Source organism: Mercenaria mercenaria, chromosome 4, assembly GCF_021730395.1.
Source record: "Mercenaria mercenaria strain notata chromosome 4, MADL_Memer_1, whole genome shotgun sequence".
Lineage (NCBI taxonomy): Eukaryota > Metazoa > Mollusca > Bivalvia > Venerida > Veneridae > Mercenaria > Mercenaria mercenaria.
The window spans coordinates 56403945-56423211 of NC_069364.1; the positions used below are offsets into that span (position 1 = coordinate 56403945).

General features: G+C 35.5%; 2 protein-coding genes across 4 annotated transcripts in view; both read left to right on the forward strand.

Moving 5' to 3' along the window:
- The first annotated feature begins 1050 nt into the window (after positions 1 to 1050).
- LOC123551796 (uncharacterized) lies at positions 1051 to 14665 on the forward strand. Of its 3 annotated transcripts, XM_045340994.2 has the most exons (4): positions 1097 to 1208; positions 5424 to 5601; positions 10764 to 11006; positions 13090 to 14665. In XM_045340994.2, the coding sequence occupies exons 2-4, from the start codon at positions 5553 to 5555 to the stop codon at positions 13215 to 13217; spliced, it is 420 nt and encodes a 139-aa protein (XP_045196929.2). In that variant the 5' UTR covers positions 1097 to 1208; positions 5424 to 5552; the 3' UTR covers positions 13218 to 14665. The 3 variants fall into 3 exon arrangements, 2 of the variants coding, with proteins under 2 accessions (XP_045196928.1, XP_045196929.2); XM_045340993.2 differs by lacking the exon at positions 5424 to 5601 and having other exon boundaries at positions 1051 to 1208; XR_006686472.2 differs by lacking the exons at positions 1097 to 1208; positions 5424 to 5601 and adding an exon at positions 10257 to 10445.
- Positions 14666 to 18996: 4331 nt separating this feature from the next.
- LOC123551797 (DNA-directed RNA polymerase III subunit RPC2-like) overlaps positions 18997 to 19267 on the forward strand; it is a 35325-nt gene continuing 35054 nt past the window's right edge. Inside the window, exon 1 of the mRNA XM_045340995.2 lies at positions 18997 to 19146. Coding sequence (XP_045196930.1) covers positions 19087 to 19146 — 60 coding nt within the window. The 5' untranslated portion in view covers positions 18997 to 19086. The remainder of the gene's footprint in view (positions 19147 to 19267) is intronic.

The following is a 19267-nucleotide window of genomic DNA, read 5'->3' on the forward strand; positions in this document are numbered from 1 at the left end:
TGTTGTTTGACAAGTGGGGAGTCTGATGCACCATGTCAAGTCTCTCATTTCCTTTAAGTAACTGGTGTGTTTTGAGACTTGTATTAGGTATTAGGTAGCTTTAATAAGACCAAGGTTTTGATAACGTATATGGCCAGTGGATACAAGGTTCAAAGTCGTGTTATTGACAATAGAAAAAAAAGATGTGTGTAAAACCATGAGATCACTATGACCTTTGTAAAAACAGTTTACCACAGGCAGTCATCCTAAGAAGTGATTCCTGTAGGCCAAAGCTTTCTTCAGTTATTGTCCCCTGACTGTTTCAAAGAAAACAAGGGGAACATAGAAATAGGCTGCTTCCATTCGTCCATCATTCCATCCATCACACTTCGTGTACAGTCCATAACACTGCCATCTATGAAGGGATTTTGTTATAACTTTGCCTAAATGTTCCCCATAATGGGGCGACATGTCATGCGCAAGACCTAGACCCCAAGGTCAAGGTCACACTTAGAGGTCAAAGGTTAAAAGGGTCCATAACGCGGCCATTCATCAAGGAATTTTGGAATTACTTGGCACAAATGTTCCCCATAATGTGACAACGTGCTGTGCATAAGACTCGGACTCTAAGGTCAAGGTCACTTTTGGAGATAGAACAAACAGCTTGCTGTCTCTCCAACGTCTTTTGTTTTACTTAACTTTGACGTGTCCTGATCATTAATCAAAATTACTGAAAAGAACATAGATAAACATTTAGAGTTATACTATTGGCAAGTAAAAAAGTAATGAAAGGGAATATAATATGTACATGAAAATAAACATTAGCTAACCAGAACAGGGTACTTATATGTGCTACCAGATTTCTTAGTTTCTGTTGTATTATTTAAGTTCGATGTCTTAATTAATCGTAGTGTAAAATTGTGCATGAGTGTTTGTAAATTCAGCAAAATAAAAATGTTCAAGGTACAGCCACTAATGTTTTCAAGAGCATTCCAGTATTTACATACAATAACCTTGTAATTTAGATGCAAAACATCGACACAGTTGGCATGGATTAAGGACAAGGACAGGAGTCCAAGGTCTGTTTATGTCTGAGATTCATAAACTACGCAACAATAAATTTTATTGTATGTTTGGTAGTGTATCACTTTCATTTCATGACTTCATAGACAACAGTTGTATTTTCATAGTTGGGAGTGTACACTTCAAAGCTGGTAGTACTTTCAAAGGTAATCATAATGCTTCTTAATTAAATAACTATTTCTTCAATCACTTGTCACTGTTTGCAAATTTTAGCGAAAAATGAAAGCATAACAAATATTTGAATTCAATAGGGTTTTAAACAGCTGTCCAAACAGATATTATGCATAATTACATGGTTTGAAAAAGTGTTACTTTTAATACTGTGCATGAACATTTAGTTATAGTCAAAAAGGGAGATAATCAAAAACTGTGGATCCAATAAAACTTTCTGCTATACTAATCAGTATTCATATATTTGATAAATATTAGAGAAAACAATTATCGAAAATAGGATTTAACAAGAGTCAAATATAATTTTCATGATAAAATTTTAGTTTATTTTCATTAAAAAAATGGCAGCATCATTGTAAATAATGGCATTGTGCGTTTTTAGGGACTATTTTTATACACCTGAAGTATTATGTGATGGCACATGTGTCTGTCTGTCTGTCAAAATTCATGTCCGGATCATAACTTTATAACCATTAAAGGTATTGACTCTAAACTTGGCATATAGGTATTTGGTAATGAGACGATGAACAGAACACTTCAACCGGTTCTGTTGGTCAAAAGTCAAGGTCACAAACTGAGCTAAAAAGCCAAAACTGCCCATCATATTTCGTATCCGAAGCATAACTAAATAACCATGCAAGGTATTGACTTCAAACTAGGCCTGTAGGTAGGTGATGATGAGCAGAGCACTTGAAACTGCTCTGTAGGTCAAAGTTTATGGTCACAATTGAGCTCAAAGGTCAAATTTGTCTGTCATATATAGTGTCCAGAGCATAACTTATTACCCGTTCAAAATATTGACTTAAGACTGGAGATGTAGATAGGTGGCGATGTGCAGGATGCATGAACCAGGGTGGTAGGTTCGAGGTCAAGGTTACAGCAAGGTAAGATCTGCCCATCATATTTTCTGTCCAGAGCTTAACTTAAAAAATATTAAAGGTATTGACTCGGAACTTGGAATATAGGCAGGTGGTGATGAGACCATATGCAGTATGCAATAATTTACATTACACCCCCACCCCCCCCCCCACCCCCACCCCACCCCACCCCACCCCCACCCCCACCCCCACCCCCACCCCACCCCACAAAAAAAAAAAAGGAAATTTCATTTAGTTTCTTAACTTGAGAATCTTGTCACCTGTGAATTTTTTTTTTCATCCTGTCACCACCAACGCATGCACATATATACCCTGCTTCCCGCTCCCACCACCCACCAGATTTTTGTTTTCATGTAGTGTCTTGCCCTTAATTTAAGTATCCTGTCAACTACTATCACTGCACAAACACACACACACACCTCCCATAAAAAAAATCTTAAATTTTTTCTTTTTCTTTATACTTTGCTTACATCCTCCTCTGATATAACCCTTTGGGCATATATTGCCCTGCTTGGTAGAGCTCTTGTTTATACACAAGTCTAGCAAAAATAAGACACTGACAAATATTAACCAATTTACAGTAATTAATTTTTCAAAAATATTCTCGTTTTTTTTTTCTTTTATTAATATTTTATCTAAGTTTGAAATGCCATCTTTATTTACATGTTTTTCTTTTGAAATTTTTATCTAAGTTTGAAATGAGTTTCTAAACAGTGTGTTCCTGTACTTAATAGTGTCAGTGTCAGTATACAAGCTGAAGTTGTTATGGAGGTGTCAATAAAAAGGGTCAGACATACAAATCTACCCTTACCGATACTTATATAACTTGATACTTTAACGCTTACCCTGCTAAGATTCTATAATGAACTTTTCTGTCTTTCAGTTTGGACAGTACCATATTAACTGTCAAGAGCGGTGCTTACCAAAAAGATACTGACTGAATAGCCAACAGTGCAGATCATGATCAGACTGCATGGATGTGCAGGCTGATCATGATCTACACTGGTCGCAAAGGCAGAACCAATCGTGTCCAGCATGGTACGGGTTAAAGATAAAAAAAACCTACAGGTCATGGAAAACTAGTAGCATTCACGTTTGCATTTTCTGTTCCCTTATTACACTTTTATTGACTTGTGTAATTAATTTTCTTCCTAGATGAATGAACATTAGTCTACAAGATATGTTATCTGTGACCTAGCCTTGAATGTCTCGGCCTTTTAAGGACAAACACAAGTGAAGAGTGAAAAGTACAAAGTATGATGTGATGTTTCTGGCCTTGATAAGGGGCTCTAGATAATGTAGGTCAAAAAGTATATTTATATATATCTGTATCATTATATTAAAGGTAGTCAGTCGGATTTTGATCATGTAATCGAATTGTTCTAAACTTTATAATCTGACCATATACCCGCTGGGTGCTTGGTTCATGTTAATCAAATTTTCACTGATTCTGAAATTTGATTTTCCAATCCTGGTTTCTTAGACATGACAGAGTTATTTAGCATAAGTATAAATTTGATAAACCTACTTTGCCCAAGGAGTGATATATAGACTGTGTTATATTTGCATTAACCTGAAATTCATTTAGACATGTAAGTCTGAAAAATTATTGTTACCTCCCTTTGCCTATCTTGTTGATATATTGGAAATGAATGGACAGTTTTAGAATTCAAGTTTTGGTTCAGATTGTTGAAGTATCCTGATTGCTATGAAATGTAAATGTTAAACTATAGAAGTTGTATTGAAGTAGAAAGAAATACACAGCTTTTTAAATAGTTCATAATAAAGGGAGTTAATTACAATTTTTTTATGAAAATGAATAAATATAGATCTAACACTACATACAGGGTCTTTTTGGTCCATATAAGAATCGGTAACAGAATATATAGTTCATTATAGAAATTTAGTAGGGTAAGGGTTAAGGTTCTCAGACTCAGACCTTAACCCTTACCCTACTAAATTTCTATAATGAACTTGTCCATCTTTCAATTTGGATAGTACCATTAACTGTTAAAAGGGGTGATTAGCAAAAAGACATTGATTGAATAGCGATCAGTGTAGACCATGATCAGACTGCATGGATGTGCAGGCTGATCATGGTCTACACTGGTCACAAAGGCAGTATCAGTCACGTCCAGCATGATAAGGGTTAAAGCAATATTTAAATAAAATTTTAAATTGAACTTACAGTGGACGTCATGTATTTATGAGTTAAAAATTTTATCATGTAAGATCTTCTTCTGCTGATTCTGTTAAAGTTGGAATGTTCAAACTACTAATGTTTAGTAAAACAGACATATTTACAGCTAGACTTATCTAGGCATAGGCTGGATTTTGTGGCCAGACGGTGACCCTGAATTCTTCTATCATCCGACTGTTGAAGACTGACAGGGATTTGCTCCAGTCCCAAGTAGTCCAGGAGAGTGTATGTTGTTAGTTGCTCTGTCCTGGTAAAGTTGGGGTAGTTGTTTTTCAGTCTGATTGGGCAGCAAGGCACCTCAGTCATGCTGTTTTAAATCCTGAAAAGCAGGCAAGAGAGTGTGGTGTTGTTGAGACTCCAAGCCGAGGTCCTCCCAACATCTGCGTGATGCATCTTAAAGGATGCGGTCAGTTGCGCACAAATATGACTGCCTTTGTCTTAACTTGCTTTAGTTTGCAGATCTCTTGGGAGCTATCTGGATCCCATACAGTGGGAGTTTTTTCCAAGGATGGCTGCACAATTATAGTGGTATAGGTTAAAGATAATGAATTTGAAATGGTAGCAAGGCTAACATGTGTGAAATGTGTCTAGTTCAGCACAATGCTGCATGCTTTAAATAAATATATATATAGATATTACATAAAGATACTCAAAATATTTACATTGATTTATCAGTATCTTTAAAAATAGACATCCAAGGTCTACCGAGTTCATGTAAGGATAAAAGCACCGACCTTCAACTTGCCAAATTTAGTAAAGGCATGGGTGGAGCTAGGATTTCATGAAGGGGTTAAAAATGTATCTTTGGTGTAGAGAATAGAAATTAAAAGTATCATTAATCCATAACATCAGTTTATTTTTTTGATAAACCATTAACCCTGGACACGATTGATTCTGCCTTTGCGACAAGTGTAGATCATGATCAGCCTACACATCTGTGCAGTCTGATCATGATCTGCACTGTGCGCTATTCAGCCAGTATCTTTTTGGTAAACACCCCTTTTTAACAGTTAATGGTACTGTCCAAGTTGAAAGATGGACAAGTTCATTATAGAAATTTAGCAGGGTATGGGTTAAATCCAATTCAACATTAATATCTTTCCTGTTTTGAGGGGTGAGTTTTGGTGTGCTCCAACTCCAGCTCCGCACATGGACTATAGTCTTAGTTATAGTATCAGTAACCATTGGCTTGAAGACATTGTGGGAGTCACAGTAACGGAAAGCAGTTTTCAAGCAAAATCATGTCTTCCCAAGTTTGTAAATCAAGGAGTTGTATTCATAGTGCAAAAGGTTTGTGCTGTTTTAACATTAAATTGTTTATACTATTAAATTTATTTAAGGTGGATTGTGAAACAAGTTCTATAACTCATACTGAATGGTCTTGACACTATGAGAGAAAAGAATAAAGCCAGTTTCCCTTTTATTGTCAAGTACCAACCAAGCAAGGGACTCATTTGAAGTAACTGAAGAAATCAGTTATTACATTCATATGAGCCACGCCATGAGAAAACCAACATAGTGGCTTTGCGACCAGCATGGATCAAGACCATCCGTGCAATCTGGCCAGGACCCATGCTGTTCGCTTTCAAAGCCTATTGCAATTAGAGAAACTGTTAGCGAACAGCATGGATCCTGACCAGACGGCGGGGATACGCAGGCTTGTCTGGATCTATGCTGGTCGCAAAGCCACTATGTTTGTTTTCTCATGGCGTGGCTCAATTATTCTGTGCATAACAAAGAAGATATTTTCTAAACATATTTTACAGCATTTTTTTTTTCAGTGAACATTGCCAGAAATTCACTTGATAACAGTTTTTTTTTCTTTTGATTACAATTTCAGAAATAAGTTGTATTTTTGTTCTTTTATAACATCTTGGGGACATGTTAAATCTGATTTGGATCAAGTAATGTCTTCTTTTTTTTTTTTTCTTTTTTTTTTGAGCAACTATTTTATCAAGAATTTGACACAGTCATGACTCTGATTTTTCCTAAATTTGTTTAAAAAAGGGTTTTAGATGAACAAAATGTGGATCTACTGACACAGAAAGTTAACATTACTGAACTTATAATTACAAAATTTGGAACAGACTTTCCTGGTGGGAAGAAAGCACATGACAAAATATAAAACCTATGAAAAAAATTGCATAAATGCTACTAGCCACTTTTGTGGCAAAAAGAAAATTTGTATCTTTCAAGAGCTGAGTTTGCTGTAAAGCATTTTGCCTTGTCTTTGAATTAGGAAATAATATAATACTGGGTCTATTAAGAAAGATTATAACCTGATTTTCCAGATCTATTTTCATTGGCAACAACAGATTTTAATATTAAAACTTGAATTGCAAGATTAAAAAAAGGAGAGAGACTTAAGTGTTATATCATTCTGTGCTTGAATGATTAATCTGCATTGTCATATTAACCCTTAGCATTTCATTTTGATAAAAAAATTCAAACAACACCGAATCATAGAAAGGGTTGTTTCACATGAAGACTGGACAGCTTATAAAACATTTATATTATTCTACAAAAAAAAGAAAAGGACTGCATAAAGGGGCCACACAGTTCAACGACTCACCATTTTCAAAGAACTGTTACATGTTTTCATTTTCATGCATTTTCAATAATGTCCCTGAGCTGAAATTTCACATAACTAGGTGCAACGTAGTTTTCAGCAATAGTTTATTTTTATTTCTTTACAAAATGGCATTAATTTTTAAAGGGGGACAACTTATTCAGAATATTTCAAGTATCCATGGTACCGGACGGTACATATAATGGTCAGGTAAATTGTTGGTTAAGATACTGTTCATGCATTTGAGCCGAGCCATGGGAAAACCAACATAGTGGCTTTGCGACCAGCATGGAATCAGACCTGAGCCTGCGCATCCGCGCAGTCTGGTCAGGATCCATGCTGTTCGCTAACGGTTTTTCTAATTGCAGTAGACTTTAAAAGCGAACAGCATGGATCCTGACCAGACTGCGCGGATGCACAGGCTGGTCTGGATCTATGCTGGTCGCAAACCCACTATGTTGGTTTTCTCATGGCATGGCGCATTTATCAAATATTTTTATGTTTTTGTGATATACTCTTAAACCTTAAACAAATAATGGAAGAAACATTTCGGTACTTTTAACATTAAATGTGATCCGTATAAATAATACTAGATTCTAAATGAAGCCCGTACGAAAATATTAACCAGATTCCACCTTAAATAAGCAGGAAACCGCCTAAAAAATCTGTCTAACAAAGATTTTCCTGCTAAAATAAGACGGACATGGAATCCTGCTAAGTTTACCAGTATTCCGCCTAAGGGCTAAGGCGGAAAAGTTAGGCTGACTTAATGTATTTCATGATTTTTGAATAAAATAGCACCAGTTTTGGCGGAAAAATGATACTTTGTATAGTTTGAAATTCTGGACCATGTGGAGCACAGTAGATTTATGTGAATAGCATAATGGTATCAGCTACAGTAAGTGCCTTTATATATATAAAATATATAAGGCATGAAATCAAAAGTAAAATGTGATATTTTTTTCCATTTATTTGATTCATATAATTCTAGACAGATGCAGACTTATTTTTGTCATCAGTTTTCATGACTTTTAATTCTTGTATATTGTAAATGTTTTGATCACTACTTGATCCCCATGCTTCTTATTTTGTCAAAAATATGTATTTTTCTTAAATAATTAGAAAAATGAAATTCAAAATTACAGTTAAAGCTATAAATTGTTACAACACTGAAATTCTGATATACATGTAGCATTGTACTTTGTATTTTTTAGATTCATACAATTTAACCAAATGGCAGACATTTTATTGTTAAGAATTTCTTAAGGCGTATTTTTTTCCTGCTAGCGAATTCTCTAGGCGGAATTTTAAGGCGTATTTTTTTTCCTGCTAAATATTGGCTAGGCGGATTTTTTAACTGGTTTCCGCCTTAGAAAATTTGCATATTTCGCTGCGTATTCCTGCTTATAGGCGGAATCCGTGCTATATTAACCTGAATTGCAATTTAAGCGGAATCCGCCTACACCTTAGGCGGTTTTCTCATATTTTTCTGGGCGTAAGTTTTCGTACGGGAGATATTGCAAGCAAAAATTTTATGCTTAAAGGCAAATAGCTTTGAGGCTTATTTTTTTCGTTTTCTAGGTCCAACCTCACTGGGTCAAGTCCCATAACTCTGACTTGTACTTTGGTCAAATAATGCCCCATATTGGACTCAGAAAATCCTGGTTATAGTTATTCATACAATATACTGTCTCCAAAACTAATGCACTGATATTGAATTGAAACTTCCCATGGGTTATAAAACTAGCTGTTAGCATCAAGTCTCATAACTCTGACCTGCATTTTGGTCAAATTATGCCCCCTTTTGCTATTAGAAAATCCTGGTTAAAGTTATGCATGCAAGTTACAGTCTCCAAAACTAATGCAGATACTGGATTGAAACTCCATAGAGTTGGACATTTAGGGTAATATTACTGCTTCTGTGACAACAATTTGAATAGTCCAGCATTGGCTGTCTTATAGACAGCTGTTGTTTATAATTGGCCATAGCGAAAAACCAACCCACTTTTCTTTGGTATAACACAGATGTTACGTACTTCCAATTTTTAGCTCGACTATTCAAAGAATAGTCTAGCTATTCTAGTCACCCTGGCATCGGCGTCGGCGTCACACCTTGGTTAAAGTTTTGCATGCAAGTACATACAGCTATCATTTACAGGCATATAGCTTTGAAACTTATTTTTTCTTTTTCTAGGTCAATTACCAACCTCACTGGGTCAAGTTCCATAACTCGGACATGTATTTTGAGCAAATTATGCCCCCTTTTGGACTTAGAAAATCCTGGTTAAAGTTTTACATATGCATGTTATTATTACTATCTCCAATGCAGATATTGAATTGAAACTTCACATGTATCTTTGGGGTTCTATAACTAGTTGATCAAGTCCAATAACTCTGACCTGCATTTTGGCCAAACTTAAAAAACTTGGCACAAATGTTCACCACAGCGAGATGATATGCAGAGCATATGTTTCGGATGACTCGCTTCAAGGTTAAGGTCACACTTAGGGGTCAAAGGTCTTACCTTCGGGCGTATTTTGCTTCGCATTGCGATGCTCTTGTTATGGACTTACATCCTTTGTTGCTACTATAAATAGCTTAATTTTATTATTTTTGAATTTTTTTTTAAACCTGTTTGTTAGAATAGTATATGTCATTGTTTGGGCTTAACGTAAAAAAAAATAATTGTTTGTTTCCGGTATCCCGACCTAACCTTAATTTTTGGCCCAACCCTAAATGTTTTTATGGTCTTTGGGAATATTTTTTTCAACTTTTTTTTTTTCAACTTTTTTAGTAACAAAAAGTTGCAAAACTGCATTTTTTATGCTTTAAACATTGTCAGTGATTTTAGAAATCAACTTACTGATGCCTAGCTAAGGCATAATCCCCTTATTTGTATTCATTTTTGACGCAAAAATAATTTCCGAAAAGTATCACTTAATAAAAAAAATTCCAAAAAAAAAAATTTCAGACCTGCCCTAATTTTTTTTAGCATGTTACCGAAAACAAAGAATTTTATTAGGCCTAATGTTAACAGACTCCAAAAATTAAGTCTGTTACATTTTGAGATAGATTCTACATGGACACAAATTTGCAAAAGCATATTTTTTTACTTATCTACCATAAGTCTTAATTTAAACCCCAGGTGCCTTAAAATCCGCACAAATAGGTCACTAGGTGCATATAGATCTAGTCATATATACATAGGTATACATTGCTGCAGTTATTTTTAGCAAACTAGGTCACTTTAAAACGAGGCTAATCATGCCGAATATCATGCTTCACGCGCATGATCTATTTATATATCTGGGGATTTTCCTACGTTAATATAAACTTGACCTACTTAACCTTCATGATTTCATCATGTAAATATATCATGTATATTCACGCGTGGTCTACATGGGCTTGCTACAGTCATTTAAGCATTGTTTGAAATGCAGTATTTGTGACCACTTCGGTTAGAGAAAATACGAAATCAGGAAAAATTAAAATCTATTTTTTTGGGTAATTAACTGAAAGGAGGAGTTAATATTAAATAAAGAAAGGGATGAAGTGATAAAAAAAGGTAAACCTTCTATCATTCAACATTTTAGACTTGACTTCGGGCACGTTTTTAGATCTAGATGATTTTTCTTTCTTCCTACTGCAATGCATGTTCATGTGAGTTCATCTGCATGCAGTTAAGTAGAACTAGATCTAGAGTTACTAAGCTGAACTTTATGTGTGTACTTTAACGGATATCTAACAAAGGGAAGAAAACAAAGGTCAGTATGTATAACGTTCGGCACGTGTGACTGAACATTGCATACTTTTTACGTGATTTTTGTAAGGTACATGCAGATCGTTGGCCTAACAACTTTATTTATTTTCATTTTAATTGTAGCTCTAAACGGAAAACCATCAGTGCGGCCTATGTTGGAAAAGATTCAGTTTCGATGTTACAGTAACCCCTCAAGCAATCCGAATAACTGCATAAGAATGTCTTCACGAGGAGCCGGCATGCAGAAAGGGAGTGGGTTCGAGTCCAAGGGTCTGATTCTACTGCTGATATGTGGGTTTTACGCTGTTCTTCTGTTTATAGTAGCTCGCTTGTTCAGCTACGCAGCCTCAAAAATAACAACGCCAGGTAAGTATCTTTGTTTTAACATAGACATTTTATTTTCAGAATTGTACTAGTCATGATTAGTAGTAATGTGATGTAGCCTTACTCGTTTGGCTTTAATATCGGGATGACTTATTTTATGATCTGATAATTTTCTCTAAAGGGAAGTTATTACGTTGTCCCGAAACGTCTTATTATTTGGACTAAATACAGTGCTTTAGGGTATAGATAGCTACTGCCTACTGATGATAACCCCGGACAGATGGTAAAGTCGACCACCTATTGCAAACGGTTATTTATGAAATTGAACACACCATCTAATAGTTTCCACTTACAACACCAACTGGTGTAAACAAAAACGAAATTGGTAAATATTCTGTATAAATAAATGACTTTCATTTATTTGTATAAAAATTATTTGTCCAAAATTACTGGGGAAGAGGGTGTTTTTTTGTCGAAACATGAAGGCCTGACATTTGGTAACTTTTCATTACTTGATCAGGAATGACTGTTGCAACTTTTTGGGGAAAGTTTCAATATAATACTATGAGGAAAATTTTGTAAATGTCAAAGTGTTCGAATTTATCATCAGTCAGCATTAATACAGTCCCTATTTTACATACCCCTTTCAGGACCTCACTTTGTATGAGTTTGCTTACTAAATATAAATTTGAACTATGTAAAGTTTTCGGCAAATGTTAAGCTTTATTTTGATACCGACAATTGATTACAATTGGCAGAAATGAAAAAAGTTACAGGTAAAAACCTCATTTTCTGTTCGGGTTTATCATCAGTACCAGTAATTTTTCCTGCATTCCAATTCAAAGAAATGAAAATGGTAGGTTTTTTTCAGTATATCAGACAGAAAACATCTTCTATTCTTAAAACATTCAGCTTTTCATAGAAATTCATGTGTTTTTTTCTCTCCAAGCCATTGTTTACATATGAGCTGATTTAGGGTGTACAGGATAGATTTGGTCATTTTTTCCGTTATTAGTTTAAAATCCACATCTTAACAAACTTTCCAAGATTTCTTTACTATAGATCAGAATAATAATTTATTCTATTTTCAAAAACATTCAGCTTCTTAAATTTCTATCAAATACTTTTCATTCACTGACGTTCTTTACATATACACTGATTTAGTCTATAGGGGATAGCGTTATTAAAAATGTATGTCAGAATGTCTGTTTGCATGCCAGTAAAAGAATGATATGAAAATTAATACAATAATTCAAGTCTAAATCTATCCTCTATACCCTAAAATCCGCTATACCCTAAAGCACTGTATGATGCAGCTGAAATTTTAATGTTTTGTTTTTTAAATGTCCGTCTAATAGGTAGTATTTTACATACTACTTTAGGCCAAAAAAAATTAATGTTTAGTTTCTCCGGCCCCGCCGCATACGATTTTGACCCGCCGCATCTAAAATTTTTATCAAAGAAAAACTGAAGAAATTCGCGAAAAGAGAAAATTCAACAAAAATTGAGGACAAAAGAAGGAAAATATGTGAATACATACGAATAAGTCGTCAAGAATGGTTCCTTTGTTCATCAATGTTTTTTAAGTGTGTTAAATATGGATGTACATCATTGGATTTCATATAAAACGGGCAATGTTGTTAATAAAAAAGAAAATAAAAATAAAAAAAAATCCGCACTGCCTCATTAAATTTTGCAAAAAGTGGCCTGAGAAACTAAACATTAATTTTTTTTTTGCCTTAGTATTTCTGAATATTGTATAGTATAGGCAGCAACCGCTACTCTACGCGCAAATATTAATAGGCCTACATATGAGACTTTGATCAAGGCCGTTATGCAAATATCATGTTATTTATTTAAGCCAGTTGTTTGGTTGTGATACTCTGACTTTGTATGAGCATGATGGATTTAGCCTATATTGTTCTTTTTTATGTATATTTACCCCGGAATGTGTCGTGTATGAAGACATGAAGTTGTGCCACCAGCACCTTCCCGAATTACTGCCCGTCCTTTTATAAATACTAGCCTAATAAATACGGATGAATTAATTTTGAAGTTAAAGGATCATGCTTTAAACAAAGTCTTTTTAACGTAGTATAAAAAATGTGTCCTTTATATATTTCAGTGAAATCAGTTATGTGGAGGGTAGACACAACAGAGGCTTGCACAAAGGAACTAACAGACGACAACAACAACTCTGGTCCAGTAATGAAATTCAAACGCCAGCAGCCACGCACCTTCTCCCATGGTTGAAAGGACTTCAGCTGGAAATGTTTTACCGAGTTTCATCCATTAAAAGTGACTGCTTAACCCTGAAAAAGGCAACTTACAACATGCTTTTATTCAAAACAAGCAGACAACATGAAAAAAATTCGCGTCTGTGACTTTGTTCCTATTAAAGCGAATCTGTTAAGACAAGACTTAGTGGTTTCCCGTGCCATTACAGCCACACTGTCAACCAGAGTTGGACAATTTTATACATTAACAAGAAGAATAATGTTCAAAAGGACTTTTGTGCACTAGCTATTTTATGAAAGTGTAGAGAATTTTGTCCCAGATATCGTCTGACGTCTGGTACACGTGAACGACCTAGCTGCCAGTTGTTAGTAAAATACTCATTACATGTAAATATGGCAATGAACTTGATAACGCCGTGCATGTGTGCACTGACATTGAACTTTAAAATTGACTTTACGTTTATAAAAATAGGGCAAAAACTGATAGCCGGATCAGGCCATATTTGGCCAGTAACGTATACATGTTGGGCCGTGATGTGAAGCGCCTTCTAGTGGTGCGGCCTGGATGCATTTGCAGTGTGTTCGAAATTTAATTTTTTTTCCAACATCATCTCAAACGCAACTTAACGCTTCCAAAAATTGTATTTTTCACTGCAGTTCAGTAAATTAGTTGTGTCGTCATTTATATATTTTTCATTATCTATTTTTTTTCAAACTAACTACAGTTAGCTGTGACTTTTATGGCTTTATTTAATATAAAAGCCTATAATATGCTGATTTAGTTTTAATCTTATAACACCTGCATAACGGTATTGTTATGATAACTTACGTGATAAACTTATTGTATGTTGATAACTTACGTGATAGTATGCTTGCAGCGAAGTTCTGCTGTGGTTTTTTTATATCAATGTATTTTTTATTTGCATATCAAAAGGTGTTGTTTTTCTAAGCGTACATGTTTATATATGTATGACATGGTGTAGATCTAGTAATTTGCGCAACTTCAGAATAATTTCATCTCGATTTGCGGATTTTACCGTTGGCTTACATTTTTACGCTTTGCCGACGGTTGAAATAGTTGCTCTGATATTACCGAACAATTTGTCACGTATTTTCGGTACTTCACTTACAGTGATATAGAATCTAGTAACAATCGTAGCAAGATTTCATTTGTGAAGCAACCGTTCCCTATTAGAAAATCCAATGGAAGATGAAATTCACAAAACGGTTGTCTAAATTTAAGTTAGACAATGATTAAGATCGATCTATGTAGCTTTATTTTATTAGTTTAGTTTATGTTATATACATAATAAGTTGTGTAGCCATTTTTTCAATATTGTTCATTACAATGAAATAATGTACATATTTTTGTAAATTCACATTCTTTTACCCATGTTTATGTTCCATAAAAAATACGAAATACCATGAAGAAAAAGCATATAATAAAAGAAAATATTTTTGCAATCTACTTGTTTGTTTTCTTCAACTGATGTATAAATTATATGCAATGCAATCGTACAATTACTCTGAAACCGACGGTGGGTAAGATACCGCAAGTTGCGTATCCTTTGATAGTATTTTCAGCAATGCTTTTTTAAAATCAAATACAGCCAAACCTGGTTAAATCGAACTCGACGGGCCCAGCAAAATTTGTTCGAGTTACCGAACAAAATTCATTGTATAGGGTTTTTTCCGGGACCTGACGACGAGTTCGAGGGGGTGGGGGGTGTACGACTTATCCGGGTTCGAGTTAACGAAGTTTGACTGTATATGTAAGGATTCTGTGTTGTTATATTTTCTGGTCCTTTGGGATCATGGAGTCCATTCAATAGATGTGTAAAGAGGTCCGCCGGTGCTAGATTCCACATCTCTGTTGGCACTGGTAATGATGATATAAGAGCTAAATTACTTTACTTCGTTTTTACACATTAATGACTTAAATTTGAAGATGAGAAATTACACGGTTTTAAGTTTTGCTATCAAAAAGGTATGTTTGACCGGACGTTAAAATTGACTGCGTTTTTAAAGTTTCTCAGCGCACTTGCAACGTCTCAAAATTAAATAACGCTTAGCTATTCTAAGTTCATTGCAGAATTAGGGGATTAGATTTACACAATCTTGGATAATGTTTGGAAAAGACAGTTTAATCCTAAACAAACCGGTGAACAGGTCCGTCAGTTTGAATATTACTTGTTATAATGTGCATGTACTATAATTTTCGGGCAATGATCTAAAAGAACAAGAGTACATCACTGAATCTTGTGATATAAAAAAATGTTTGTCTCTCGCGGAATACGGTTGAGAACGCGGTTAGGACCTGTCCTCGCTATTCGGTTTAAGTAATGCACTCTTAAAATGAATTGTTGTAACGATGAAAGGTCCATTTTCCTCAGGATTGTTGATAGTCAATTCTGTGATCATCCTCTGCCCACACTTTTAAGTGGGATATCCGGTATGTAAAACAACACTTTAACTACAAACGGATAACTTTGTAAATATTCCTCTTCTGACTACTAGTATATTGTGTAAGTAAAGTGTTGGGTAACATGCACGGTCGTTTCTAAAACCATTTCTTCAATAAAATATATCGAGTATACCAAGAAATTACATGAACGACTTGTATGATTAATAAACGCGTTAGGTTTAAAGATATCCAGAGCCCATTTTAGCTCGACTATTCAAAGAATAGGTAGAGCTACTGGACTCACCCATGCGTGGGCGTCATTTACTGTGATAAACTGACACATTGCACAGGTCCCATAATTCTACTCTGCAGTTTTACAAAATTATGCCCATTTTTGGATAAGCTGATATCTTAGTACCCACTGATGGGAATGTATTTGACTTCACATGGGCTGATATGCATTGTACATGTTTCTGAACCCTGTGTTGCAGTCTTATAAAATTAATCCCCTTTTTTGGACTTTAATATTCATCCAGCTGGCAAGGCTGTATATTAATACATTACATTACATTAATACATTAATAGTAAAATGAAATACAGTAACAAACTTTGATTCATAAACTGATTTTCATCTTTATCATCCGCTATCCGGATGAATGACGTTACGCCATTACTTTCGGTTTATGAGACGCGCAGAATTACGATAAGTTAGCGAGTAAAAGCTTAAGTTTGATCATCAAACCTTTTATATACATGTTTAGGGAAATGTTCAGCGCTAATAAGGCCTCATCTTAAGTATACCTTGCAAGTCTGGCCCCCAAGACTAGAAAAGGATGTCATTAGCCTTGATAATGCACCTGTCAATATTTTGCCCGCCCAGGGGGGCGGCGGGCTGACCCAGGGGAATTTGACATTTCAAAAAAATTGTTGTCTAAATCCCCACCCTAGAGACAACCTTTTTTGTCTAAATCCCACTCTAGAGCCTTGTTGGTACATCAAATGTTTGCCTAATTCCCGCCTGTTGGGAATGGCCTTCTGTCTAAAGTCCCGTGTATGCCCGCCGCTCCCCCGGGCGGGCAAAATAATGACAGGTGCATAATGTACAAAGCAGGTCAACAAGAATGTTTAAAAACTTACAGTGAAAGACTACGCACCTTGTCTACATAAGAGTACAGAAGGTTTTGAGCCGATATTACAGAACTGTACAAAATCTTTAATGAAATTGATCGCGTTGAAAATAATGAAATATTTATTCATAATAAAAATATAAACTGAAATTATTCAACAATAGTATGGCCCGTACAGAAACTCCAAATGCGTTCAGTCTTAAGGTGGTTGACATTGAGCATCCTATCAAAACAAGTGATATAAAATTAATGTTTTATAAATGTAACGTGATGCGAACTAAGTATGTAATGTGTTGCAAAATAGTGAGCTGGAAACGCCAAACCAACTGGAAAAAAGTGCGACAAAAGGACCCAAGAAACTTACATAGAGTCGCCTCTGTACAGTGTCTGGTCTCTACAAGTAAAAGAACTATATGCCTCCCAATGTTCGATATTCGTATCTGTGCAAAACAAGGCGAAATTTTGGGATCTATTTTCCTGGCACTTCCCTCGTTTTTTTCAAGGAGTAAGATAAGTTTTTTTCTGTCAAAAATATTAAGGCTGTGCCACAGCGTTCCTGTATTTGTTCATTTTGTCCTTGTGCGCTTGCATTGTCTTTGTGAGTGCGCACACGTGTGTGGTGTGTACGTGCGTGTGTGCGTGCGTGCTAGTTGTTTGCATCGACGTGCTGCGATTTGTGGTTTGGAGTGACTGCATTTTTTGGAACATAGCTTTTCTTAATGGATATTGATCTGTTTATCTAAATTTTAAAACATTCTTTGTATGAGCTAATGGTGTGAAAATATAAACAAAATATACTCTGCGAAAATGCAGTACAACAACTAGCTTGTTGACAGTCTGGATGCAAGCATTTCTGATTACAGCGTTATATAATGAAACTTTAACTGAAATCTTGTATGAGTTCTTTCAAATACAACTTAAACTGATCAAAAGTATTTTATCATTATTCTAACCGATCTGGTCTTATTGCTTTTTGAAGTGCAGCATGACTTTAATTTACAAAAATGTAAAAGTCTGCTATTGTATTACCCGCCTAAACAAATAAATGTTTTTGAGACATGCCTTTAGATTTGTACCGCAAATTCTTAAAACAATTACTGAAGTTGATGATTTGTTATTCTACGATTATTCTACAAATCTGAAAGACGAGCTTAACTGTTCCTTTCTACAAATACTTTGGCATATCTTATACATTATATATACTGTCCTCCGCTTGTAGGTGAGTTGAACGGGTGTAAGTACCCGTTACGGGTTGGTATGTCCTACATCCTACTTTCCCATAGGTTATCCGGCAAAATATGTAGACATCTTTGTTTATTGTGCGTGCGTGCGTAACTGCATGCGTGCAACTGTAAAATCAGCATGAGCGAGTTCAGATATCATCTGACTGGTGCTAGAGGTTGTTCGGTAGTCACATTTTGTAACAAAATCTCTAAAGCTTGCATCTCGCCACTGATTCGCCTCTAATTGGTTGCAGCATATTCAAGTACTGGCCTGACCATGCCTTTTCACTGTGCCTTAATGCTTATGGGCAGCTGGTCAGGTTTCTTCTGATGAAAACGAGGCTACTGTTTTTTTGGCTACGAAGTCTAAGTAGGTATTCAAAAAATTTAGAATCTATACGTGTAATAGGAGCAGAAAAAGTGCAGCCCGATACAGGACTCGAACCTGCGACATTCTGCTTGCAAGTCAGATGCTCTAACAACTGGAGACTATCTATACATAAGACGGAGACATGCGCCCCACTGAATCTCCCTATTTTGATCCGCCTTTGTGTGAGCAATGACCGATCAATTACATTCTAAGACTTACAAAACAATTCTGACTGTTTAAACGCCGGGGACTACCTATATATTTACTCCCTGTCTCCCCACACCCCCATTCTTTTGTAGAGAGAGAAGGGTTGGGGCAGGAAAGACACGAATGCCCGCGGTAGTTTTTTCAATAGGCGAAAAATCTGTTTAAGCCTCACCTGTTCGTGCAGCTTTAAAAAGATCTTACAACTCGTGCACACACTGAAAGAGATTGTAAGTAATTCTTACAATATGCGGGCTTCTGGCGAAATGGACAGAAAAAGGGCTGTGTATGATTTTGACCGATTTTTCTTTGAAGGAATGATTAATTTAAAAAGCGTTTTTTTTTTCTATGCATTATATTAGACCTCGTTTTTTTACGATCCATTTAACCAAAAAGCTATCTAAAATACTTCTCTGATTTTAATCGAGGCTCTTTTTAGGGTAGCAGACCACCAGTGTATGAATAGTGACCTTGAACCTTAACAACAACAACAACAACAACAATAATGGCGGCCTCCATGAAGAAATAATTTCGCAAGATTTCACCAGATTTTCAATATGGGAGACCTCTCGAATTTTGACAAGGGAAAGCTGACAGCGCCTGTGAAAACTATTGAGGTATTTAAACCAAGACTAAAAGAATATTGTTCATATGAAAGTAATAGCTCTGGAAATTACTTTTGTTATATATTTCCGCGATCAGCCAATATATTATTGGATAAGACTGTAGATTTGGGCC

What these genes read in the sequence shown, in the direction of transcription:
- LOC123551796 (XM_045340993.2), top strand. Translation starts at nt 1,067, where the DNA reads ATGTCTGAGATTCATAAACTACGCAACAATAAATTTTATTGTATGTTT. An exon ending in AGCTGGTAGTACTTTCAAAG is followed by an intron (nt 1,209 to 10,763) that starts GTAATCATAATG and finishes TTTTAATTGTAG; the next exon opens with CTCTAAACGGAAAACCATCA. An exon ending in CTCAAAAATAACAACGCCAG is followed by an intron (nt 11,007 to 13,089) that starts GTAAGTATCTTT and finishes TATATATTTCAG; the next exon opens with TGAAATCAGTTATGTGGAGG.